At 37.3% G+C, this 26,228-nt stretch overlaps 4 protein-coding genes across 4 annotated transcripts; 2 read left to right on the top strand and 2 right to left on the bottom strand.

The window, feature by feature from the left end:
- The first annotated feature begins 242 nt into the window (after positions 1 to 242).
- LOC145217968 (4-aminobutyrate aminotransferase, mitochondrial-like) lies at positions 243 to 11,840 on the top strand. The gene is made up of 11 exons (XM_080085359.1): positions 243 to 403; positions 1,006 to 1,088; positions 2,628 to 2,657; positions 3,128 to 3,245; positions 4,171 to 4,220; positions 4,442 to 4,684; positions 5,453 to 5,647; positions 6,188 to 6,340; positions 8,008 to 8,175; positions 9,950 to 10,208; positions 11,464 to 11,840. Exons 1-11 carry the CDS (start codon positions 322 to 324, stop codon positions 11,589 to 11,591), a joined length of 1,509 nt encoding a protein of 502 aa, XP_079941485.1. The 5' UTR covers positions 243 to 321; the 3' UTR covers positions 11,592 to 11,840.
- Positions 11,841 to 13,133: 1,293 nt separating this feature from the next.
- On the bottom strand, positions 13,134 to 15,267 carry LOC145219452 (uncharacterized). Its single transcript, XM_080086816.1, has 3 exons — positions 13,989 to 15,267; positions 13,731 to 13,813; positions 13,134 to 13,271 (listed from the first exon to the last, which is right to left on the bottom strand). The coding sequence occupies exons 1-3, from the start codon at positions 15,265 to 15,267 to the stop codon at positions 13,134 to 13,136; spliced, it is 1,500 nt and encodes a 499-aa protein (XP_079942942.1).
- Positions 15,268 to 15,526: 259 nt separating this feature from the next.
- Positions 15,527 to 17,118, bottom strand: LOC145219451 (receptor-interacting serine/threonine-protein kinase 1-like). The gene is made up of 3 exons (XM_080086815.1): positions 17,098 to 17,118; positions 16,588 to 16,760; positions 15,527 to 16,368 (listed from the first exon to the last, which is right to left on the bottom strand). Exons 1-3 carry the CDS (start codon positions 17,116 to 17,118, stop codon positions 15,639 to 15,641), a joined length of 924 nt encoding a protein of 307 aa, XP_079942941.1. The 3' UTR covers positions 15,527 to 15,638.
- Positions 17,119 to 24,050: 6,932 nt separating this feature from the next.
- On the top strand, positions 24,051 to 24,380 carry LOC145219450 (protein FAM200C-like). The gene has a single exon (XM_080086814.1). It carries the CDS (start codon positions 24,051 to 24,053, stop codon positions 24,378 to 24,380), a length of 330 nt encoding a protein of 109 aa, XP_079942940.1.
- The last annotated feature ends 1,848 nt before the right edge of the window (positions 24,381 to 26,228 follow it).

The raw sequence follows: 26,228 nt of genomic DNA, 5'->3' as shown, positions 1-26,228 counted from the left end.
AATTTTTATTAAAAAACTTCACCCCAACCCTAATAGCCCTAACCGTCACCATGTGTACACAATTTTATTTTAAATATTGTTTAATGCTTGGCGCAGTCCATCGGTATTTAGTAAACTTGCGAGAAAATATATACGTCAGTAGAATTTCCCAATCGTGTATAACAACCGCTACGGTTGGCTAGACAAAGTTGGTTTGGGAAACAAATATATTTTCGAGCCGTGTATTTGATTTCCCATGTGAATTACTACCCCTTTTTTTCTTCGTAGAAACAGGGAGATTAGTGCGCCAGGCGGCATATTTACTGATAGCAGTGTGTGAAAATGTTGTCCAAGATGTCTTGTGGAGTCAAATTCGGAGATGTTTTACGCCGTGGGAAAGCTATTTCGCAATCTGCAACTAAACGTAAGTAATTTTTGGTTTTCAACCAGCAGAAATAAAACACAGTTCAAACTAGAGTGCACAAAATCGGAAAAATGGGGTTCTAGCCGAAACAGAATATTCGGCAGTTTTGCCAAATACATTCGGGGATTAATCGAATTATTGACATTATATTAAACGTTTTGCTACAAGGCAAGCAGTGGTGTTACCACAACAGGAAAATTGTGTGTTTATCTTAGTTTTGTGTCTTTTTGGGGTAAGGCTGTTGCCAGCCTGCAAATTATTTAATGTTTTTTTGACGGCTGTTAGACAAAACAATGATGCTTTAGTGGTAGTTGATGTAATGTTAGTTCTGCGCAGTTTTGAATACTATGTAGTACGTAATTAGGTAAAACCATATTTGTAAAGGGCAGCCGAATAGACGAGTTCGGGCATAAATTAAATAAAACAGGCTTGATTCGGTCCTGATTTTACAAACGGGTTTCGTTTTTGGCAAAAGTCGGGTCGGGCCCCAGTTTTGCATAAAACCCGTCACAGTACTGGACGAAACGAAAACAAATATTTTGATTAATGAACAATAATTATGATTTCCGCTTTTTATTGTTTTATTTTCCTTTTTTTTTCAGACTCACGATTCCAGCATGCAAGCGCAGCGGTTGAACCAAATGCGCCAAGTGTAAAAACGGAGGTTCCTGGTCCTAATACAAAGGTACCAGGATTATAACTGTCATAGTGCCTCTAAATTTACGTTTTGCATATGCAACGAATTAAAGTCAGCGTTAAATTTTACTGTTTATATGTTTACTATTTTACTGCTAGCCAAGGTCCAACAAATTAGTATTTACTTTCCAATTGCTAAACTGACAGTCAATCTAATCCAAAATCTCTTGTAACATATCTAGGTTTGGAAAAAGTTGTAAAATAAGGTTGCTTGGCTTCGAAAATTACACAGGCAAAATACTTCGTGTTTAATAACTATAAGCATCTATTGTTGAGTTTTACACTTAATGTTTTCTTTTGATTTCGATTTAGTTGCTCTAGTGGGTTTTAAAAGAATTCTGCTTGCCTTTTAGGTCACAAATCTAGTATATTTTTTGCAATTGTTCCGAATTACATTGCTCTTAGACGTCCTTCGCTAAGTCTTGAGTCATTTTCTAGAAGTTAAGTCACTTCAGAATACATACCAATATTTTCCGAGTAACTTATTTGTCAGTAATGTATTGTTATGATCTAAAATCTGTATTCGCGGTCTAAATGAAAATTAAACCGGTGGAATAAACATCCATAGGCATAGTGAAGGCGTTATACCGAATCAGCGTGGGTTCGAATCCCACTGCAGGCTGGATTTTTCTAGCCTTTATCATGCCATATATGGTGAATGCTTGGTGTTCGGCTATAACGCTTAATTATTCCAAAATGACTATGATTTGGATACGAGTGTACCGTGATCGCTGGTATATACATCGATGATTCAGGGCTGATCCCAGCTGTTCATCCATGCCCTAACTAGAAAAAACAAGGATTTTTGTCTTAGCTATAATGAAACACTGCCCCATAGGAAATCACTAGTTCAACATAATCACATGGATTTTGAGTCAATTATTTGCAAACAATCGTTAATTATTGATGAAGTCGAGCGTGATTGGACAAGGGTTTGGCGGGAAAATCGATGAAAAACTCGTTAATCGATTTGCTCGTCTGGAAATTGCTTTTTGATAGAAAGTAGTGACTTGCAAACAGATCTGCGGCGTGTTGATGTAAAACATTAAGTACACACAAAAACATGGTTCGATAACGTGTATGAACTTGCTTCAACTCTACTCATTTTGGAAGTGAATTTACTTCAATACAAATAATTTATAATTAAATAGTTCATTATAAACGGATCTGTTCATAAGTTTAATGGTGAAAATAACGGCTCAAATAGACGTAAATAGCGACATGCTTTATATTTCGAACGTTTCGGCAAATGCTCATGCCACCATCAGTGACATAAAGGCCACATCAGTTATGATGTTTTTATGATAGCATGAGCATTTGCCGAAACGTTTGAAAAATAAAGCATGTCACTTTTTACTTCTATTTGGGCCGTTATTTTTACCAATAAACTTACTGTTTCAAAGTTAATACTTTTAGTTCCCTTCTGGGAAAATCTTTTGGTGGGGTTGGTTAAAACCGGGTTGTTTAATAAAAAACAATCCCGACAAAATGCAATTTTGATAACATTTTTTCTTTGTTTGTGTTGCAGAATCTTATACAAGAAACAAGCAAAATTCAGGTTAGCAATTTTATGGTTGTTTTTGTTTAAAACGTTTCTTTAAACTTGGTTGCATTTGACAGTCTACAGTAAGCAAACGTTAATAATTTTTAAACAAATTAAAAAATAAAATAGAAAAATACAGTTCATTTGAATATTTTCAGTTTAATAAGTATATATGCTTTGATTTAAACTAAGCACAGCATTTTCCTAAAAATAAGCCGCGTGCTGTAATGTTTAGAAACTATTTTCAGTAATAAGCAGGCCTACATATGTAAAGTAATTCTACGCATTTAAACAATTGGTATTTAAATGCTGGGCAGTTGAAAGAAATATCGACATAACATTAAAAATGTAAGCCGCTCAAACGGTTGTCAAGAAATTTGGCCACTGCTCGAATAACTGTACTTATGGTCTAATTTACCATCAATTTGTACAACTTTTATATAATTCATGTTGTTAAAATATCATTTTTTTGTTTATTCTTTTAGTCTGCACAAGCCGTCGCGCTGTTCTGTGATTTTGAAAAAAGTCAAGGCAACTATTTAGTGGATGCTGACGAAAATGTTCTGCTTGACTGTTTTCAGCAAATCTCCTCATTGCCATTAGGTAATCAAGTTGTTTAAAGTCATGCTGCGGGTTCTGGCGTTAGTTTACTTAAAACTGGCTTGATTCGCGTCTGACGTCACGCTTAGTATAATTTTTGTCGCAATTTCACCAATTTTCGACCCAATTCGTTTTTTTTATAACCGTTTCAGCCCGGGTTTAGGGGTTTTTCTCAACCTATTCGGGACCCCAATTTCAGGCCTGCTTAAAACTGGATAACCTTGATTTAGTCGGCAATATCGTAGTCCAAGATAAGGTTCTGCCGTGGGTTCGAATCCCACCAGGCCAATGGCAGTATAAGAGTTTCTAGCAACTAGTTTGTTAACATTTGCTTATATTTATCGAATTTTTACTTATAATAGTGTTGTAGTGGGTTAAAAACGTATACAATATGATGATAGCCATCAAGGTAAAGGATCCCACAAAAGCGTTAGACACATTTTAGAAACTCCTGTACAACCGTCGTATTTACTCGAGTGTATGCCCTTTGTTAAGGTGTCAATAAAATAATGTAAGCATCGATTTGTAAGTCGCATGCAATGATGTTGGTTACTAGCGTTCCATAACACTTCTTTCGTTGCTATTATTTGTCAACAATTGTTAGTAACGCAAATAATTGTACCCAGCAGAGCGTATGTTGACGTGTGAAGCCAATTTGCAAACGAATATTGAACGCGAAATATAATAAAAATAAGAGGTGGGGAAATAATACCGGTAAAATTGTAAGCCACACAAACTGTAAAAACTTTTTAAGCCGTAGCTTACAATCGAATAAATACGGTACACAAAGTGGATTTCCACATACATCACTATGTGCTGCTTAAAAACTTTGTACTTGCTAATATTGATTCCATTTTTATACTCGGTTTTGAGTTTTGCACTTTTCTAATGCCATATTACCTTGTAACAAATGTTTTTATTGTTTTAGGATACAATCACCCTGATCTGTTAGAAACATGCAATACTGCTGCCGCGCAGGTACGACACATGTCATGGTGACGTCATTTAACATACGTGCTTACGTCATTCAGATGCAAAAACATCACGTTTCATATCTTACGTTTTCAAAAGGTGGCGCTTAAAAAAGCTGTTTTGACGACATGTTGTGTGACGTCATGAGTATTGCATGACGTCACTGTACTTTATTTCTAGTCAAAAAATGTCTATTGCAAAATCTAACTAACAATATTTTTTCGCAGTCCGCTATGATCAACAGACCAGCAATGGCGATGTTCCCTAACCGGGACTTTCCCGCGCTCATTGATAAAACCTTGCTCAAAGTCGCACCACGTGGTCTTGGTCAGGTGATCACGATGGCTTGCGGCAGTTGCTCGAACGAGAACGCCATCAAATCGGTCTTCTTTTGGTACATGAAGAAAAAACGGGGGGTCGAACTGCCCCCCTTGGGCGACCCGGCCTACGAGTCGTGCATGCGGAACCAGGTATTACGTCACAGATGATGTTACGTCATTGAGAGAATTGATCAATTGTTACACTCTGACTATTAAACAACGTCTTTTCGTTTGTATGGCGTAAATATGACATACTATATGGGTGTTTAAAGCACTTATCTGTAGCTAAACGAGTGGTTCTCAAACATTTTTGTTATCAGGGCCAAATGGTTGTTTTTAGGTGTGTAGGGAGCCGCAAAAAATGAAACCTTGAGAAAATCACTAAAGATTATTAACTTGGAAGCTAAAATAGCAATCTTTTGTGGTTTTCTGAGGTTTGGTGGGAGCCACAAAATAAGTAGTTGGGAACCACATGCGGCCCAGAGATCCGCGTTTGAGAATCACTGAGCTAAACTATCATTTTACCTACTGGCCATCAAATCGTTTAATTTAAAGTGGTTCTTTAAAAATTTAACTTTATTTAAAACTAAATACATGGTTGGTAGGCATCAGATGTTATGCACTTTGACTTTGACCCCGTTTGACCCAGCGTTTTACTAAGAGAACCATAGAATATGAAACAAAGAGGCTATATTTACTACCTCACTTAAAAGGTTCTTAAGAGGTTGCATTGCAAAGTAAAGCATTTTGTAACTTTTAGTTAGATTTATCTATTTCACAAACTAAATTATTTTGTTTTTGGTACTCGAAGACCATTTAAGCTCCATTAGGTAAAAAATGTTTATACTTTTGTTAACGTTAAATACAAACTTTTTGCAGTAGATAGAAATCTTATAACATATTGATTTCAAATTTTAGCCACCAGGTGCGCCAAAACTCTCCATTCTCTCGTTCGAGGGGGCGTTTCATGGGCGTACCCTGGGTGCACTGTCAACCACTCATAGTAAGCCAATTCACAAAATAGACGTGCCAAGTTTTGATTGGCCAATTGCTCCGTTTCCAAGACTCAAATATCCATTGGAGGAGTTTGAACGGGAAAATGCTGCTGAAGAGGTCAGTTTAAATTTTGGTAACATTTTTTTGGTTTTTAAGTTATTTTCTGAGTTGTGAATTTGGGACAATGCTAATACGAAATACCTCGGGTAAATGGGATTCGGTTAATCCGTATCTTCGCCTAATCCGGACAATTTTTTTGGTCCAAACGGGTCCGAATTAACGTAGATTAACTCATTTCTTGAACAGATTGTGGGAAGTTTAAAAAGTGTCAAAAGTCTGAAAAACTCTATAATTTGAAATATAACCGTTTTTTTATTTTTAAAAATAACATTGAATCAACTTTTAAAAATATTATTTTTTAAACTGATAAGACTTCTATTTGATCGTAAGGGCACAAAATTTTGATATTTTTTTAATGTGTCTTCAACATGATTTGGCAGATTTGAATGTAAAAATACTTACCCTCCTTGAGATTAGAACCCATGACTTTTGGACTTACGCAAATCAGTCGAAAAAATGCATGGATATCAAAAGTTTCTATTAGTTACATTATCTTCAAAAAATTTCGTACGAAAAATAATACATCTTAATTTTTAGGCGCGTTGTCTTGAAGTAGCTGAAGACTTAGTGGAGCAGTGGAAGACTAAAGCTCCGGTAGCTGGCTTAATTATCGAGCCAGTCCAAGCAGAGGGCGGAGATTTTCATGCCTCGGGAGATTACTTCAGAAAACTCAAGAAAATGACAGAACGAGTAAGCTTAATAAAATATTCAAAGTAAATACATCACAGTACGCTAGGCCAATTGAAGGCGTTGTACCGAATCAGCCGGTCAACAAGCGTTCACCACCACATGGCAAGGCATAGGCTAGAAAAATATAGCCTGCGGTGGGATTCGAACCCACGACAAGAGTCTTTCCGGGACTCGCGCTCTTGCAACTGAGCTACACAGGCTCAGTGGTGAACCCGTAGAAAGTCGAATCACAAGCACCGTTGCCTGCCTTGTATGCTGCACATGTCAGCTTCGTAGCAGGGGATCGCCCCATTGACCATATCAGTCTAAAATATTGTACCCATTTTATGATTCTTAAATTGCTAGGACTTTTTATAAACTCTTGCTGAATGGATTATCTCCGTGTTAATTGAGTTAACCCCAGTACGCCTGGCCTAATACAAACAAAGTGTCTGTGTTGCAAGCATTTTACGCAGCAAGGCATACTGTAAATTAGCCTTGTATACGGTTTACCAACACTGCGCCAGCCTCACTTTTTTATGAGCCCCAGTCCCATAACGCTTTATAATAGAGTGTAGCTGCAGCGCGTTCAGCCATTATCTACCAATTGTGCCCTCCACTTTTATGCGCTTCATAACGTTTTAACATTGCGCAGCTATTTCCGGCTTGGTGATTGTTTTAGTCAGTGCCGGATTAAGGGTCTGTAGGCACATTTTATAAGTGGCCCGAAAATCAGGGTTGCCAACTAAAAAAATACAATTATCAGTGTTGCCAAATACTGACTAAATTTCTACTGATTTTAAAGTGGCCTGGATTTTTGACTGGCCTGTAGGCACGTGCCTACCGAAACGGTCCCCCAAATTTCCCCAGCGGTTTCCCAAAATTTGGATATGGCTATTTTTTGGTATTTAAATGAAACACTTGCGGTCTCTTAAAACTACTTAGCGGTCACCCAAACCAAACCTTAAAAAAACCCTGCTTGTTGTTAACAAATTTGATAACAAAAATAACAACGGCTATATGATGACAGTCATTTAATAAAAAATGTGGCCTTTGATGGATGAAATTCGCTTTAATGTTTAGTATTTCAGAAGTTTTCGAAACCTAAATACAGAATACGTAAGTTTTGGACAGTGCATATTGTTTTGACGTATAAGTCATCAGTGCAGGTCAGTCTAGCAAGACTATGGTACCCATGTATTTTGGGGAGTAACATGTTGAAAAGACATGACGTTTCAAATCTGTTCAATGCCACAACTTGGCCAAAGCCACGGAAAGCTGATTATTTGTTAACCAAACATCTCTTTGGGAACTAAAGCAAAACAGTGTACACTGTATGCTGCTTACTAAATATGGAACATGCTCATACTATTTGCTTGCTCTTAGTAAAATGTCTGACAACCGACCAGAATTATAGATTAAACCTTAAAAATCTACTTGGGTAAACGGCTTGATTCGGTATGACGTCTTTATTGGGCCTGGCTTACTATGATTTATATATGAATGTGCCGTGATCGCTGTTCTGCATGAACGCTTCCGGGTTGATCCCAGTTATGAAAATGTATGTTCATCCCAGCGAAACAAATCTATTTTTTTGTCCCCTTGTTTAAAAAAATATAGATGTAGTATTGCCTTTAAAATCACTGTTTAAAAATGAGGATACCCTTTAACATCACGTGATTTTGCAGCAAGGAATCGCATTCATCTGTGACGAGGTTCAAACTGGTATGGCGGTAACTGGCCGCTGGTGGGCGCACGAGCACTTTAAGATGGAAAAATCGCCGGATGTTGTAACGTTTGCCAAGAAAATGTTGACCGGCGGTTATTATTTCTCTGATGAGATTAGATGGGATATTGTAAGTAAAAATTAATCTGCTGAAATAAATTGTGAGCAACGGTTTGGAAGTTATGATTTTTAAATGTTTGTTCTAATCAGTGGTTCCCAACTTTTTCGATGAATTCCCTCCTTAATAATTTGAAACATTCTCATTCCTTTCTAATATATTACATATATGCTAAACTATGCAAAGATCTTTTAAAATATGGGTATTTTATCAACTTCCCAGTTCATAATCCCAAAGCTTAAGTGTCTATTTACAACAGAGCTCTTCAACCGGGGTTCCGCGGAACCCTAGAGTTCCGTACAACCCTTTCAGGGGTTCCGTGACCTTTAAGGGTTGCACGGGGAGTAGCAATTCGAACACGAATGATTCATAGTATCATTGTTTCGAACAGCAATGCTCGCCTGTGCAATATTGTTAACCTTTGTTACACCATTGATCAATTGTGACGTAATAAATACAACCTTGTTACGCTCTAGCTAAGTTGCGAGATTAATGTAGAAACGACCGATCCAAATAACACGGCAATGTGTTTCAGTTAACCGTTTAATTCAATTCAACCTTTGTGATGTGCTTTGGATGTATGAATCTTTTTTCTTTGATGTAGCCTACTTGTATTACATTCATTAAAATTATTTTATGGGGGTTCCGCAAAGTTTGACAAACTACCTTAAGGGTTCCGCGTCACTAAAACAGTTGAAGAGCACTGATTTACAATCCACGTGCAAAAATCATAAAAAAATCCTTCCCTTAAGTTTTAAAAATCCTCCCTTGGGAGGAATTCCTCCCCGGTTGGGAACCACTGACACAAATAGATGAAATAAAACAGCAAATTAGGTAAGAAGCTAGAAGAAAATTAATTGAGTCGAGTAGCTGGAATTGTGACTCGACTTGAATATTTGGAAAGATTAAATCTAATTGTTTTGTCGGAAAAACTGACTTGAGTTGGGTATGAGCAATGATTTAAGGTGAGGATTAAAACACATTGACTCGAGTCAACTGGAAAACACTTACTCGAGATAAGTGGTAAGTCGTGTTGAGTAGTCAGAATTAGTGTTTAGTTTAAGGGAGCAATGACTCTTAAAAAAGTCACTCGTCTTTAGTAGTTGGAAACGTTATCTCAAGTTGAGCATTTGAAAACGTTCGTTTGAGTTGAGTGTTTGGAAAAGTTACCTAAGTTAGGACATTAAAAAAAGCCGTTCAAGTTGTTGATTAGTTGGAAAGATGGTCTTGAATTGAGTAGTCGAAAATGTTGATTTAACCAGGCATTTGATTTGAATGATCGAAAACGTTTACTTGAGTTAAATGTTTGAAAATAGTTACTTAAATTGTTGAGTAGTTGGGAAAATATTTTTAAGTTGAGTTGTTAAAATGTGTGATACAAGTCGAGTATTTAAAAACGGCCACTTGGGTTGATTGTTCGAAAACGGTTTCTTGAGGTAGGTGCTTGCAAACAGTTACTTAAATTGTTGATTAGTTGCGAAAATTGACATAAATTGAGTAGTCGAAATGGTGACTCAAGCTGAGTATTAGAAAATAGCCATATAACTAAGTACTCGAAAACAGTTACTTGATTTAGTGAGTACGAAAAGTTAATTGAGTATTTGGAAAAATGGACTGATCTTGAGTATACCTTATTGATGATAAGAATTTAAGTAAATATCATTCAATTGAGTAGTTTATATATGGTAACTAACAGTAAAACTAAACTTCAACTTTTTGTATGTTGTGCCTACGCAATGCACAAATCGTCATCACATTACGTCACTCACGACGTCATACTTTGCAGGGCTACCGCGTGTTTAACACTTGGATGGGAGACCCGGTAAAACTTCATCTTCTGGAAAAGACCCTCAAAGTGGTTAATCGGGATAACTTGGTTGAACAGGCCGGAAAAACGGGAAAGCATCTAATCGGGGGCTTAAAACAGCTGGAGAAGCTACACCCAGGGGTGGCAAATGGGTCTAGAGGCCTGGGTACCTTTTCGGCGATTGATATTCTGGGTGAAGGTATAAGGGATAAAGTTCACAAGCAGTTGCTTCAAAAAGGTAATTTGATTATTTGTTTGCAGTACGCCTGACCCAGTGGTGGGATTCAGCCGGTTCGCAGCGGTTCTATAGAACCATCTCACAAAATTTTATGAGATCAGCGAACCGGTTAGCATTACTGGTTACTGTCAATGGACTTTTTGTAACAGAACCGGCTGAAAAGTATGACTTTTGGGATAGAACCAGCTGGCTAAAAATTTGAATCCCACCACTGTCCAGGCCTATATCAATACGTTGTACCGAATCAAGCAGGCCTCCAAAGCATTTCTTTTTGGCAAGACGTTGGTGTGCGGCTTGCGGAGACTATATATTTTAAATGAAGTGTGTTCCCTTAAACTTAAACCAATGGTTCCCAACCTTTTTTGGAGAGTTTCTTCCCCTAAACTCTCAAAACATTTTTATTCCTCCCTGATATACTACATAGTAGATACTAAACCATACAAAGGTCAACAAAAATTGGTTATTTTGTCAACTTAACAGGTTATAAGGCTTGAGCTAATATGTCTATTTACCATACACGTGTAGAAATTAAATAAAATTGCTCTTCTCAAGTTTCCAAATTCCTCCCCGGTTGGGAACCGCTGCCTTAAACTATTTCAATGCAGTACTGCAAATCTCGACCTAATTTTATTTTAGTTCTCAAGCAAAATTATAAAATGTTTTGAGCTGCAGACAGTGCACATTGTACAATGTTACGAAATCTAAGGTTTCATCAGTGCAGCTGGTGATATTGAACAGATTTGGCGAGACATGAGATTTCTGCCTGTTAGTTCTAACAAACTAGAGTGCTGTTAGATGACTACACTCTAGCCAATATGGCATATGTCTTGTCACCAGCTGCACTGATGAGACCTTGTAATTCAAAAGAGTGTGTACTGACTACAGCTTAGAAGCAAATCTATCTAAATATGCTTAGAAACAGTTATTGAGGTACCTGTAACCAATGTTTTTTTTAAGGTGACCGTTTCGGTCCCCCAAATTTCTCCAGCGGTTTCCCAAAATTTGGATTTGGCTATTTTTTGGTATTTAAATAAAACACTTGCGGTCTCTTAAAACTACTTAGCGGTCACCCAAACCAAACCTTAAAAAAAACCTGCCTGTAACCTCAGTATGAGGATGAGAGTGTTTGGTACGCAACAAAGTAAAAATATCTGTGTTGTATGCATATACAGCCCGTGGTCTATTTTTGCTATACTCGAACTATAAACGCTCTTGGTTAATACACAATGTATTGTTTTTCTAAAATTCTAACCAGGTGTTCTGGTTGGCGTGTGCGGAGCGGATACCATGCGATTTCGACCTTGTCTTCTTTTCACACCGACCCACGCGGACATGCTAGTCGACAAACTGGACCAAGCGATCCGCGATGTAAAGAAATCCTGAAGTGGTGTGAAAATAACTGTAGCGATTTGAAGGTGTAATTCGGTCAAAGAATTTAATCGGGCCTGGCTTTTTTCTGTTGTGATATGATGTCTATTTTTAAACGTTTTAGATGTCGCACTGATACCCGTTAAATGAGCAATTGTAATTGTGATCAAATTTTATGTTGCAACGTTGTTTATAACAGTTGCTATGTGTTGTATGCCTGAAAAACACCAAAATGTTTAAACGAGTGATTATTTGTTTCAAAAATCGTTGGTTTGCAATTTTCTGTGGGCGTGCAGCGCTTGTATGCGTTATGCTCATAATGAGTCCGTAGTCTAGCTGCCTGCTTTATTGCAAGTCCGTTGAATCAAGTTTTGGTCCTTATTCAAGCTATAATATACAACTGAATTAAAAATGTCGCTTAAGTTTCTTGCCCAGGGAAACGTTTTCAAAATGACGGAATTGGGACCGACAACGTTATGATCGCCAGAAGGTTTCTCAAACCACTCCGCTTTCTTAGTGGTTACACTAACTCAAAAAGGAAAACTTCACACTTTTTAAAATGCATACGCAGATATTTTACGTAGGCCTACCATACGTCCCTGAATTCTGTGCGACATTTTCGACGATATTTAACCGCATCTGACAGCGCCGGTAACCTATTTAGCTGCGTCATCCAGCAAAGTCAGATATTTTAAACTGTACTTTCGTGAAAGCCCTCCAAAATATTTTTTCTTCGAAAACAACTAAATGCAACCATTAAAATTCACTAACAACATATTATAGTATTGTATTAGCTCAAAACGTTATGGTTTGTTTAGCAAGACAGTAATCAGACTCGTGAACCTGGGTTCCCGACATCTTGCTAAAATTTCAGCGGCCCCGCATGCCTCCGTACACCGCCGCGGTAAGTCACATCGAGTCGGGGATCTAATGAGGCGGCAAATGTTTAAACCTTTAAACCCCTTGTACATCACAGATAGTTCATTTTATCTCTGCTACCTATATACGCAATAAACTAAACAATTTCCAAATGAGCGAACGTTATCATAAAGTTTTTCCTTACATCAGGCTACAAACTAGAAAAAAACTACAATGTGAGTTTTTTTACTTACACATATATCTTTTTGTTGTGTTTGATTTTTGCCCTAAAAACATGCTTTGAAGCTCACAACTTTGACTAATTACTGTATTTACAAAAAAGCGCGTATCTAAGATACTGATAAATTGATTCAATAAAGCAAACGTATACCGTTAAAACGGGAGCAAAAATTTATAGCGCCATATAAAACAACATTTATATATGTACAACGCGACCACTGTTCCTTAAGCGTGATTTTTGTAAAGGGGTTTGGCCAATCAAAAAAATGCTGACGCGCATAACATTCGGGAACAAAAAAAAACAAATACTATGGAAACATTATGTATACAATAAGAAAAGATTTAGGAATGGTGAAACGAAAAAGCACTCAAAAGCAACTAAAAGAAACAAAAAGCATCTAAAAGGCACCAAACAAAATTATAGTTCAATTTTTTTCTATTATTTTAAAATTTTGTTGATCATTTATCTAAACTCTCATTTTGAATTGGTTCCTGTTCTAAACTCTCAGTTTGTAATGTTTCCAAATCCAACAGAAGATATGCGATGTGTTTCTTCTTAAATTCCTCGTAGAGATACCAAAAGATGAGGATGGCGACCTATGGCAAAAAGCACTTTTTCAAAATATCGTTCGCCACAATTGTGATCTTCAATGCTGTTCCTATTTCCGTTAACAGGAAGAAACTAGTTTAGAAAGACATCTATAGGGCAATTTGGTCAATCAGTCTAGGAATATAAACTGTTAAGATATAACTCATTTACTACATGATTACTGACAGAAATTTCCCCTAAAAAATGCAGGCGGTTAAAGAATCTGTAAGTTCGAAACATTTAACATGTTTTAATAACCAACAATTTGGTTTACTGTTTTTGAGTTGCATTTTACTCTGAAGGTGTCTCAAAAAAGAGGAAAATATTCTCCTTTTTGCACAAGTTAAAAAGTTGCAAAAACAGCACAAAGTTGTTAACTTGAACATATAGCTTCTGATGAGGTACATAAAAAAAGGGCGATTTTAAAATCAAAATATTATATTTTCCTAAACACATCTACGACCCACCATGATTATGACCCATGCTCTAAACCACTCTTGCCAGAGCCAGTCACCTTGTTCATCTTTTTGTCCTTGATTGTCAACATCAGCTAAATAAGAAATATGCCATAAATAATTCTATCGTGTGGTTTACAAGAAAGTGGCCCACATTTTTTGGGTATTAGTGGTAAACAACTTATAGGTCATAGGTACTAAGAGTTAACAACCAACAAATGGTTTCACAGATACATGATGGCTAAAGTGCTCTTGACATAGCACACATACCATCTTTGTACGGTGGTTGCATTTCGTTGGTTAGTTGCTCATCTTCCGATGATGGTAGCATTTCGTTGGTGGGTTGCCCAGCTTCCAATAATGGTTGTCCATCCTCCGATTGTGGTTCAAGCTCGTTCAAAGGTTGCCCATCTTCCGATAATTGTTGTTGCTCCGCATTGGATGGTTGCCCATCTTCCGATGGTGATTGAATCGTGTTGGATGGTTGCCCATCTTCCGATGGTTGTTGAATCTGGTTGGATGGTTGCCCATCTTCCGATGGTTGTTGAATCTGGTTGGATTGTTGCCCATCTTCCGATTGTGGTTGAATCTCGTTGGATGGTTGCCCATCTTCCGATGATGGTTGAATCTCGTTGGATGGTTGCTCATCTTCCAAAGGGGGTTGACTCTCGTTGGATGTTTGACCATTTTTTGATGGTGGTCGCATCTCGTTGGATGGTTGACCATCTTCCGATGATGGTGGTATCTCGTTGGATGGTTGTTGAATCTGGTTGGATGGTTGCCCATCTTCCAATGATGGTTGAATCTCGTTGGATGGTTGCCCATCTTCCGATGATGGTTGAATCTCGTTGGATGGTTGCTCATCTTCCAAAGGGGGTTGACTCTCGTTGGATGTTTGACCATTTTTTGATGGTGGTCGCATCTCGTTGGATGGTTGACCATCTTCCGATGATGGTGGTATCTCGTTGGATGGTTGTTGAATCTGGTTGGATGGTTGCCCATCTTCCGATGGTTGTTGAATCTGGTTGGATGGTTGCCCATCTTCCGATGGTTGTTGAATCTGGTTGGATTGTTGCCCATCTTCCGATTGTGGTTGAATCTCGTTGGATGGTTGCCCATCTTCCGATGATGGTTGAATCTCGTTGGATGGTTGCTCATCTTCCAAAGGGGGTTGACTCTCGTTGGATGTTTGACCATTTTTTGATGGTGGTCGCATCTCGTTGGATGGTTGACCATCTTCCGATGATGGTGGTATCTCGTTGGATGGTTGTTGAATCTGGTTGGATGGTTGCCCATCTTCCAATGATGGTTGATTCTCGTTGGATGGTTGCCCATCTTCCGACGGTGGTTGAATCTGGTTGGATGGTTGCCCATCTTCCGATGGTGGTTGAATCTGGTTGGATGGTGCCCCATCTTCCGATGGCTGTTGAATCTCGTTAGATGGTGGTCCTTCTTCCGATGGTTGTTGCATCTCGTTAGATGGTGGCCCATTTGCCGATGATGGTTGCATCTCATTGGATGTTCGAGCATCTTCTGTTGGTGGTTGCATCTCGTTAGATGGTAATTCTGGATGTCATTAATTGATATCATATTTTCCTCTGCGGGGCAAAAAACTATAATAATTAAAACCTATTGCTGTATTTTACCTGAGTGCTCGGGTTGATCTTGTTGTAATCTCCTTGGACGTGGTTGGGACACACCTGATGGTCTTCCGGCAACCCATGAGGAAATAGATTCACCTAAAGTTTTTGCAAGAAAATTAGTTCTTATATGTCCGTAACTTTTTGTACACAAGTTTTTGTTTTACTTGAAAAAACCCTATAGCGTGTTGAATAATGGAAAAGTGGGACGCAACGACTCTTGTTTCGTTGAGAGGGCTCCTCTGGTATCGTTTGCATCAATGCACGCTTCTCAGCATCGCTAACAGGCCTCGAAAGCTCTTAGTGTGCGTTTGACTGTGGTCATATCTGGGCGTTGAGAGGGATCCTGGTGCCAACATTGTGTCATCAACTGGTAAAGTTTTTCCACGATTCTTCGGTCTTCAACTTCTAAAGAAGATATCTTATCCTCTATCTTTTTACAGTCTGGTCTTCTACCATCTATAATTGATCTTTGCAAAGCGTTATCATCTGCATGTGGATAGGGAGATTCACGAGTGAGTGCCAGGTGAATTACCAAAGCAAAAGCATAAATGTCCAGTTCCTTTGTTGGTTTCATGGTCGGTGTTTGAAGCTTTTCCGGGGCGGCGTAGTGAACAGTGAACTGCGGTTTTTCTTTCTTACTCATTCCTAAACCATCCACTGTAGTCGTTTCCCCACTTAAAGTTGCCAGTTCGGCGGCACCAAAATCGCCAATTTTGCACTGCAGAACTTCAGAAAGCATTATGTTTATCGGTTTTACGTCTCCATGAATGAGACGCTTTCCTGGCAAGTTGTGAACAAACTCAATTCCTGTCGCTATTTCGAGTAAAATCTGAACACAGAAAGCGATGCTCAAAATGATGTCAGGGGCGAGAAAAAACTCCTGGAGGTTTCCGCCGCGGTAGTAATCCATCACGATTCCCATGGCAAAAGACCACTCGACGTAGCCATGAACGTGAACTACATTTGGATGGTTAGCTTTTATTAAATGCCCCATTTCTTCGGCAAGTCTGTAAAAACAGCGATAAAACAAACAGATCTTGTAAGATCTTGTTTAAAAGAAGGAATGATTCTGGTTTAAAATCAGTAACAAGTTGAGTATATATGTAACGCTAGTTTGTGATTAATTTACACACCAAGTAAGAAACAAAAATAAACTTAACTTTTTTAGCAATTATTAGATTATTATTTGTTGCAAAATTATGTTTTTTGGGAAAAAAATCAGTTACCTTTGCTTGACTTTTGCCCTTTTTCGTTTTCCCCCAGACACAGAAAAGATTTTCACGGCAACATATTTTCTTTCCTTTTTGTGATACCCGTATATTACATCTCCGAATGAACCTGCACCAACCTCGTAATCATCAAGGTCGCATTCAATGTCAGCAGCGTTAATTTTTTTGAACTGAAAAAATTTGAAAAATATCATCGGAAATATCATTTATTGCTTCAAAAGGAATTTGACATCAACATAAGTACATGTCCAGAGTGAATTATACCTTGTTATATACACACGTATTTTTGGTGTTACAGAAATTTGCATAGAATCTAAACTACGCTATTGGCCTTCTAATCAAATTGATTTTTAAATTTATATTTCAGTTACATTAAGTTTAATATTTTAGCAACAAAAAATAAATCAAAAAATAACAACCCAAGGTATTTTGCGCGGTGGCACTTCGTACATGGTGCTCATAATACAATACATACTGTACTGCCTGTGCAGCTTAGCTTGTACTTACTTGGATGCCTTCTTGCTCCATAGTCTTGTGTTTTTATCGAACTTTTTTGCATTGCAATATACCTATTCCTAAAAGTAACACAAAAAAATTGAAACTAGTTTACAAAACCTTCAAACTGTCTGTCTAAAATCGTGTTTAGATTTATGTACCTAAAGCCTTACATCAAATCGCATTTCAAAGAGGAAGTAGGAGAGCACAATAACTTAGGGGATCAATACCATCCCGTGACTTCGATGATTTTCTTTGTAAAAGAGTCCTTTGTGCTGACAGTTAAACGTCACAATACAGATTCGGACAAGTAAAACATATATTTCTTTGTTTGTGCCTTTGGTCTTACACAGAAGTATGCAACATACGGTCCACAGGCCAGGGAACAACAAGTATCAATTACATCTACGATGACGGCCCTTCGTCGTTGCGTCATAGTGTACATTATAACTACCCTAGTGTTCTGGCGTTGTAATAAGATCATACTTCATGGAAGCAGTTTGATAGGTTATCTCAAATTTATTCCACTAAAAAGCTCAGCAAAGTAAAAATGTCTGAGGAAGTAAAAATAATTAAGTAACTTGATTGGAAGACACAAACTGCTGCAGGTTAACCTTACGCTGATTTTTTTAGAATAAAAATAGATAATGCGCTTTTTAAAAGTACCTAATGTAAGTATTCTGGTAAGCTTGGTGCACATTTTGTAGGGTATAATGACAGATATTAACTGTTGCTTTTGTTACGTTTTTATTTTGGCATCGTTTTTTGACGCTGTTAGTACCAAAAAAAGGAAAATCAAATCAATGTGTGAAGAAATTCAAGAGCTTCTAAGGAGGACGCTTAACGATTTCGTCCTTAATGTGTTTATTTCACATCAGCCCATGCGGATCTTGGTCTACAACCTGGACCAGGCGATCGCAGAGTTGTAAACGGGCCTGAAATTGAAGCCCGAACCCAGCCCCGAACCCGAAAGTACAGGCCTGGAACCCGGCCCGAACCTAAATCGTTTTTGAGAGGCCCGTTTAGGCTCGAAAGTTTGTTTGACAGGCCTATACATTAAAGCCTTAGCAAAGACCGAGACAACAAACACAGTAAACAATTGGTTTTAAACCAGACGTTTTATGGCTGTTTGACATTAGGTCAGGTCCAGCAACTGGCTACTTAGCTAGTTAAAATTATTTAAAAAAATGTGTCCCAAATTATGCTTTTTTTGAGAAACCAAGCAAGAAATAAAAAACATAACTGGAAGTTTTCACAAAGAGTGCGCAATAATAATAAAATTTTGAAAATAGTTCAAATAAATAAGAAATGTGTTTGCTGTGTTGGTCTTTCCTGAAGCTTCAATGTTTAGGCCTGTCAATCAAACGTTCGAGCCTAAACGGGCTTCTCAAAAACGATTTAGTTTCCGATCGTGTTTCGGGCTACACTTTCGGGTTCGGGTCAGGTTTGGGCTTCAATTTGAGCCCCGTTTACTACTCTGGGAACGCCTAGTCCAGGTTTTCGACCAACATCCGCATGGGTTGGTTTGAAATAAACACATCAAAGACGAAATCGTATAGAACCCTTCCAAGAAGCTCCTAAATTTCTTCACACATGGATTTGATGTTACTGTTTGGTACTTATGTTGTATAAAACGATACCAAAGTAAAAACGTAACAGAAGCAACAGTTATTGTCAGTCATTATGCCCAACAAAATGTGCACCGAGCTTACTAGTATACTTAAAATCTGTACTTGAGGGTTAAAAGTGGCAGTGGAGTTAACCGTAGGCCTGGTTGACCTATTCCAGATTAGGCTGGGTTGACCTAGACCTAGACCATAACCCGCGGCTCTTTGATCCCTCCGATGCGGCTCTTACGAAATGTTTTGATTACAAACTATGTGTTGATTATGCCGAACATAAAAGTCGAAAATAAAAATTGCATTGCAATAACATGAGCGAACCCGCTTCTTATAGCTACAACTAACCGCAAATAAATGAAATGTACATTCTAAAAACGCAAACTGGCGCCCAGTTTAACACAAAATGTGAGGTTAGTGTTTCGGTTTGCAGTTTGTGCGCGCACGAACGCAACAATATCTGTTTGTTTATATTTGGCCAACAATAAATAAAAATCAGCGTCTGTGTCAATTTATTTCAAATTTCCAAACAGCTTTGTGGCTCCCAGAGTTTTTTAGTGTGGGAAAATAGTACGAATGGCTCTTAGAGTGGTAAAGGTTGGCGACCCATTGCAGATTAACATTTGTGACTTGGGCCCAGTTCAATAGCGGTTCGAGACTGGAGAGTGATTTAGTTTTAACAATCACTGCGTGCCTCATTGTTGATGTTTCCTTGACAGATAACATATAACACACAAAGAGCACACTTTTGACATGTTTGGCGTGTATCTGTATGGGCGGTGACGGGTTAAACGTGAATGCAGAAATATAATACTCACTGTGTATCAGCCTTGACAACACAAACATCCAGTATTTTGCGCTCCATACCGCTTCACCGTTGCGCAGCTATTTCAAGCTTACTAGTATACTTAAATTCTGGGACGATTCAATGGCGATTCGTTAGCGAGTTTAGTTCAAACAGTGACTGCGTACCTCTTCGTTGGCATTTCCTTGAAATATAGCCCCACAAACAAAGAAATGTTTGGCGTGTATGGGCAGCGTTACGGGTAAGGGCGGTGTTACGGTTAAACGCGATCGCAGAAATACAACACTCACTGCGCGATCAGTCTTATTTGTTAGCTGTACAGCCTAAATAAATTGCTTTATTAATGGATTTTATTTGTTCACAGTTGAAAACATTTCAATCAGAATTATTTTGAGATCATCATCTTTAAACAAGTTTGCAAGAACGAATTCAAATATATTGAAGAAGATGGGTAAACCACGTAAGTGTTTTGTCAGCACATTGATCCAGTCTCTTAGCTTAGTGGTTCTTAACTATTTATAAGTTGACATGATAACTTTTTCGGTGGTCCACTGCATTTTGGTTATAAACTGGGAATAGTTGCAGATTCACTGGGCAACAAAAAAATATTTTTTTACTGGTGTCTAGAATGTTTTAACTGAGTTTGACTAATTCTAGTGCCCTGATTTCAAAAATGCAATCGGTTTATCTGTATCACGTCTAGATTTTCTGTTATGGTGCATCCATGTTTGAAAAACAATCTATATGTATACATTATAGTGAAACTGGTTTTGAGTATTTTATTTGGAATTAACGTTATTGCAAGAACAAAATTTTAAATGTAACAGGTGGACACTCCTAACCAACGAAATTAAACACATAAAACAAAAAATTGATTTCAAATTTGTAAGTTTTTAGGTATATCGGGTATAGGCCTACACATGTACTTCTGTAACTTTCGGAAATGACTGGCAGCAATATCGTCCCGTTTAATTGACCAACAGCTGTTAGCCAGGACCACATTGTTTAGACACGTTTCGTTTTATCCTGTTGGAACAATTCAGCTTAATTCTCATCATTTATATCCCTTACGTTTTAAGGGAAGTGTAGCTTTTATACTAATTTTCGTACCAAATTTTTCAGATCGCTTAATAACTTAGTTATGTACTCTTTCTAATAATTTCAGTCCCTTTCTACTGTTTTTGTCCATTACTGCCATATTCCAGTCAACATTAGGTAAGTGGAGCCCATTGCTTGTCCTAAACCCCTAAAGCCACATCGAAGTGTGCAAGATATGCACATTTGATACAGATCTTCATTTTTTTCATTTTAGTTGTGTTGCAAGGGTATGCACCAGTAATGTAGCATAAAACATTTTAGTTATTCATGCAACACCTCATAGATGACCTAGCCACTACTAATTTTAGTTTTATCACCTTGCTTTACTAGTCTGAAAATCACTCCATAAAACACGTATAGTTTAAAGTTACCGCTAGCCTGCACCAACCATTTTTAGACAGAGCATAAGCATAGAACGCATATTCATGCTATGAAACTAACTGCACTGTAGGAAATTGATGTGTATAATGTAACAAAACTTTAACAAACACATAAAAGCATGATTTTAAAGACATTGAATAAATATAGTCATAAATTTTAATTTTGTAAATAACTTAAAAAGTTGATCTGATTAAAGAACATACAACGTGGTTTAAACCAGTAATTACAGCTTGGCCTGCCGGATGAGTGAAACACAGAGTTGTAAACGGGCCTGAAATTGGAGCCTGAACCCGGCACAAACCACAAAGGATAAGCCTGAAACCCGGCCCGAACCAGACTTTTTGAGAACCCCGTTTAGGCCCGAAAGTTTGATTAACAGGCCCAGACATAAAAGCCTCAGGAAAAATCAAGACAATAAACACAATAGACCATTGGTTTTAAACCAGACGTTTTAGGGCTGTTTGACATTAGGTCAGGTCCAGCAACTAGCTACTTAGCTAGTTAAAATTTAATCAAAGTTAGGCCCGAATCAGGTCTGTTTTTTTTAAGAAACCTAAACCCAAACCCGACCCGGAAAGACCGCCCCGACTTAAAACTCTGGTGCAACAATTTGAATCCAAATAGACGATAATTTTAGAAGGGTTAATAACATCACATTGCTGGGGTGCCGGAAAATCTAGTTGTATTTTATTGTTTTAAAAAAATGATTTGTTTCAGCGGGAAAACAACCGATCCCAAAAGTTGCAGGGGCAGGATCAAAAGGGAAAAATACGATCCCAAAAGTTGCAGGAACATCACAAGGACAAGTAATAAGTGGGGTAAGAACGCGGGAAAAAAGTTACGCAGCGTGGCCGAACAAAAAACTTGTAAATTTGTTTATAGTTTGTCTATTATTTAAATCATCGTTTTAAAGTAGGCCTTTTGCAAAACGATTATGTAGATCTTATAAAAAAATCACAAATTTACCAATTCAAAAAGTAGGGTAACCGAAGAGGTGTTAACAAGATGGTAAAAAAAAGTTGAATAAAACTGCTAAGGTAATTATCGTAAGTGACTGTATGGACCCAATTATTACATCAGTGGTGATTCACAAAACGCAAAAGCAAAATCAAGCCTAGTATTTTTTGTTAACTGTTTCGTCTATCTTATACTTGCATTGGTTGTTTTTTTTAAAATAAATTTGTGCAAAGGTAAGTTAATTTTGCTCTATCTTTAAACTGACAAATTGCTTATTGGTCCGCAGGGGAAACAACCATCATACAACCCTAAGCAGGTAGGATCCTTTTTTAGAAAAAAGCTTGTGTCAAATTTTTTTTTCTGTTTACATTCTTGTTAATTTAAAAAGTGTGATCTAAATAGATAAAAGTTTAACTTGTATAGTTATAACACAAAAGCGATTATGATAAATCAGCAGTGATTCTGTGCAAAAATCCAAACGATGTTTATATGGGTATAAAAGAATGCTTTTTAGAACAATATAGATTCTGGTACAGAATATGTTGACAGACTCTGTTACAGAAGCAGTGCTGGTTTCTAATAATTTGTTATCGCTTTTTGTTTTCCGTAAATTAAACCATTGCTGCACTTACATTTTTCTTCAGGTTACAGCTAAGGTTACGAAAGAAGATCAACAACGTCAGCCGCCCCAAAATCAAGGTCAGAAAATATTTCAATGCTGCCTTGTGCTTAGCTTGGTTCAGTGGTTTTCAACCTTTTTCATACCGCGACCCGTTTTAGCAACCACATATAATGCGACATTCCCTTTCTTAAATTTCCATATCTTTTTTCACTCTGGGCAAAGAGAAAAGGTCAAAGCTTGCTGGTCCGTTGGATTTTCATGCAGAAATTATACTTCGTCGATTATAAGTCTTTTTTGACGTTCGTTTACCCTTGCAGTGCTGTGGCACTTCCTTTTGGTTATCATCTGTATAGTGACTTTAAAAAACAGTTGTTTTGTATTGGTCAAAATCGAACTCCAAATAAGTTTAAATCAATTAAATTGACTGTTTTGTTTGTTTTTTTGCTTTAAAATCTTTTCACTTTGATGTTTCTGATGATTATTATGTTTTTTAATGTTTATTAGTAGCATCGGGACCCGCAGTAAAATGTAAAATGGCACAAGTTGAAAATCACTGGCTTAGTTGAACAACATTTTTTGAACTTTTTTTAACAACGTTGTTTGGTATTGTTTCAAGTAACAGAGTATTATTTATTTAGGCCAAGTTGCTTTTCCCAACTTCAACTCACATTAACCCGCAGCAGGACCACCACCACCTACTACACGTCAACACCAAAACAACCCTCAATAGCGACACCTGACCTATAACAATTAATTGTTGTTACCGGTTGTAACATGCATAATGTCAAATAAAAAACATAACTGGAATTTTTAACAAAGAGTGCGTAATAATACAAAAATTTTGAAAATGATTCAAATAAACAGGAAATGTGAACATTATTCCTTAAACCAGGGGTTCTTAACCAGGGGTACATGTACCCCTTGGGGGTACGAAGCACCAAAGCAGGGGGTACGAGATGCAGTGTGAAAAAATGCCCTATTTAATCATAATTGTAAAGAGTGTGTAGCAAGTTACGTCTAAAAATATCTAAAAAACGTAAGTGGAATGAAGACTATGTGAAATATGGGTTCACTTGCACGACGGAAAAAGATGGAACTGAGAGACCGCAGTGCATATTATGCAGCAAAGTATTCGCAAATGCAAATCTCAAACCTTCAAGGCTTAATGAGCATTTCAATAATCAGCATGGGGTTGAAAAGTCAGGAAATGATTTAAATACTGTGAAGACCATAAGGGCACGTTTTCATCAGAGTGGTACCTTACCAAAGCATGGATTTTTACCGATTGAAAAACCATTGTTGCTAGCATCTTATCAAGTTGCATTTCTGTGTGCCAAAAATAATAAGCCACATACAGAAGCAGAAGAGTTAGTGAAACCATGCGCAATGGAAATGGCAAAAACAGTACTGGGGACTGAAGCAGAAAAAAAACCCAAGTTTAGTACCGTTGTCAAATGACATCATCGGTTTCAGGATTCGTGATATGAGCGAAGATACTTTGCAGCAGTTGATTGCCGATATCAAATCCAGTCCTATCAAAGTGAGTCTACAGTTGGATGAGTCAACAGACGTCAGTTGCTGTAGTCAGTTATTAGTGTTTGTGCGGTATGTGAAAGATAAAGAAGTAGTGGAAGAATTCTTATTTTGTGAACCATTGACAACAACCACAAAGGCAATTGACGTATTTAATATCGTCAAGGAGTTCTTTTTCAATCATGAAATGACTCTTGACCTGTGCGGTTCACTTTGCACCGATGGTGCACCTGCCATGCTTGGAAACAAATCAGGCTTCGCTGCCCTTCGCTGCTTTTAGTAGGCCTTTTGCAAAACGATTATGTGGATCTTACATGTTACAGTTAACAGTTTCATCTATCTTATACTTACATTGGTTGGTTTTAAAAAAATAAATTTGTGCAAAGGTATGTTAATTTTGCTCTATCTTTAAACTGAAAAATTGCTTATTGGTCCGCAGGGGAAGCAACCATCCTTCAACCCTAATCAGCAGGTAGGATCCTTTTTTAGAAAAAAGCTTGTGTCAAATTGTTTTTTTTTTTCTGTTTACATTCTCGTGTAATTAAAAAAGTGTGATCTAAATAGATAAAAGTTTAACTTGTATAGTTATAACGTAATAGCGATTATGATAAATCAGCAGTGCTTCTGTACAAAAATCCAAACGATGTTTATATGGGTAAAAGAATGCTTTTTAGAACAATATAGATTCTGGCACAGAATATGTTGACATACTCTGTTACAGAAGCAGTGCTGGTTTCTAATAATTTTTATCGCTTTTTGTTTTCCGTAAATTAAACCATTGCTGCACTTTTTAAATTCATAATACATTTCTTCAGGTTACACCTAAGGTTACTAAAGAAGTTCAACACCGTCAGCCGCCCCAAAATCAAGGTCAGAAAATAGTTCAATGCTGTCTGTGCTTAGCTTGGTTTAGTGGTTTTCAACCTTTTTCATACCGCGACCCATTTTAGCAACCACATATAATGCGACATTCCCTTTCTTAAATTTCCATATCTTTTTTCACTCTGGGCAAAGAGAAAAGGTCTAAGCTTGCTGGTCCGTTCAATTTTCATACAGAAATTATACTTCGTCGATTATAAGTCTTTTTTGACGTTCGTTTACCCTTGCAGTGCTGTGGCACTTCCATTTAGTTATCTTCTGTGTAGTGACTTTAAAATACAGTTGTTTTGTATTGGTCAAAATCGAACTCCAAATAAGTTTAAATCAAATAAATTGACTGTTTTTTTTTTGGCTTTAAAATGTTTTCACTTTGATGTTTCTGATGAATATTATGTTTTTTAATGTTTATTAATAGCATCGGGACCCGCAGTAAAATGTAAAATGGCAAACGACCCACAAGTTGAAAATCACTGGCTTAGTTGAACAACATTTTTTTGAACTTTTTTTAACAACGTTGTTTGGTATTGTTTCAAGTAACAGAGTATTATTTATTTAGGCCAAGTTGCTTTTCCCAACTTCAACCCACATTAACCCGCAGCAGGACAACCACCACCTACTACACGTCAACACCAAAACAACCCTCAATAGCGACACCTGACCTATAACAATTAATTGTTGTTACCGGTTGTAACATGCGTAATGTCAAATAAAAAACATAACTAGAATTTTTAACAAAGAGTGCGTAATAATACAAAATTTTTGAAAATGATTCAAATAAACAGGAAATGTGAACATTATTCCTTAAGGCTTAAACAAAGGAATAAACCAATCAAATAAATTAGGGCAAAATTTTTTTTTTAAGACCGTTATTACAAGCATGGTTGAAAACGAAACGTAAAGTAATCACCAGCTAGGTGATAAATATTGTTTAGACCAGTGCTCTTCAACCTTTTTTCCCGTTGTATACCTTTTACAATTTGTAAGCAACTTTGTATACCCTACACATAGCAATTTATAATTGTGCACAGAAAGTAACAGTCTGCCAATAGGTACTTGCCTGGTCGCATGAATTATTGTTATACAAGGCCAGGAGTAGACAACCTGTGGCCGTGAACATGTAAACTGAAATATTTAAAAAAAAAATAACTAGTTTGAGGGGTTGGAAAAAATATTAACAGCCCAGAAGCCGCATGTTTGAGACTTTTTGTAAGCCTATTATGGGTAAACAATGTGAAAACAGGCATCATTA

Source organism: Phallusia mammillata, chromosome 3 (genome assembly GCF_965637545.1).
Source record: "Phallusia mammillata chromosome 3, kaPhaMamm4.hap1.1, whole genome shotgun sequence".
Lineage (NCBI taxonomy): Eukaryota > Metazoa > Chordata > Ascidiacea > Phlebobranchia > Ascidiidae > Phallusia > Phallusia mammillata.
Note: the sequence above shows the minus strand (reverse complement) of the source record. Positions and strands in the feature narration are given on the sequence as shown.

What these genes read in the sequence shown, in the direction of transcription:
- LOC145219451 (XM_080086815.1), bottom strand. Translation starts at nt 17,118, where the DNA reads ATGGAGCAAGAAGGCATCCAA. An exon ending in TGGAGCAAGAAGGCATCCAA is followed by an intron (nt 16,761 to 17,097) that starts GTAAGTACAAGC and finishes AAATTTTTTCAG; the next exon opens with TTCAAAAAAATTAACGCTGC. An exon ending in AGGGCAAAAGTCAAGCAAAG is followed by an intron (nt 16,369 to 16,587) that starts GTAACTGATTTT and finishes CTGTTTTTACAG; the next exon opens with ACTTGCCGAAGAAATGGGGC.
- LOC145219450 (XM_080086814.1), top strand. Translation starts at nt 24,051, where the DNA reads ATGAGCGAAGATACTTTGCAGCAGTTGATTGCCGATATCAAATCCAGT.
- LOC145217968 (XM_080085359.1), top strand. Translation starts at nt 322, where the DNA reads ATGTTGTCCAAGATGTCTTGTGGAGTCAAATTCGGAGATGTTTTACGC. An exon ending in TTCCTGGTCCTAATACAAAG is followed by an intron (nt 1,089 to 2,627) that starts GTACCAGGATTA and finishes TTTGTGTTGCAG; the next exon opens with AATCTTATACAAGAAACAAG. An exon ending in AATCTCCTCATTGCCATTAG is followed by an intron (nt 3,246 to 4,170) that starts GTAATCAAGTTG and finishes TTATTGTTTTAG; the next exon opens with GATACAATCACCCTGATCTG.
- LOC145219452 (XM_080086816.1), bottom strand. Translation starts at nt 15,267, where the DNA reads ATGCAACCACCAACAGAAGATGCTCGAACATCCAATGAGATGCAACCA. An exon ending in GCAACCACCGTACAAAGATG is followed by an intron (nt 13,814 to 13,988) that starts GTATGTGTGCTA and finishes TTTCTTATTTAG; the next exon opens with CTGATGTTGACAATCAAGGA. An exon ending in GAGCATGGGTCATAATCATG is followed by an intron (nt 13,272 to 13,730) that starts GTGGGTCGTAGA and finishes TTTTTGCCATAG; the next exon opens with GTCGCCATCCTCATCTTTTG.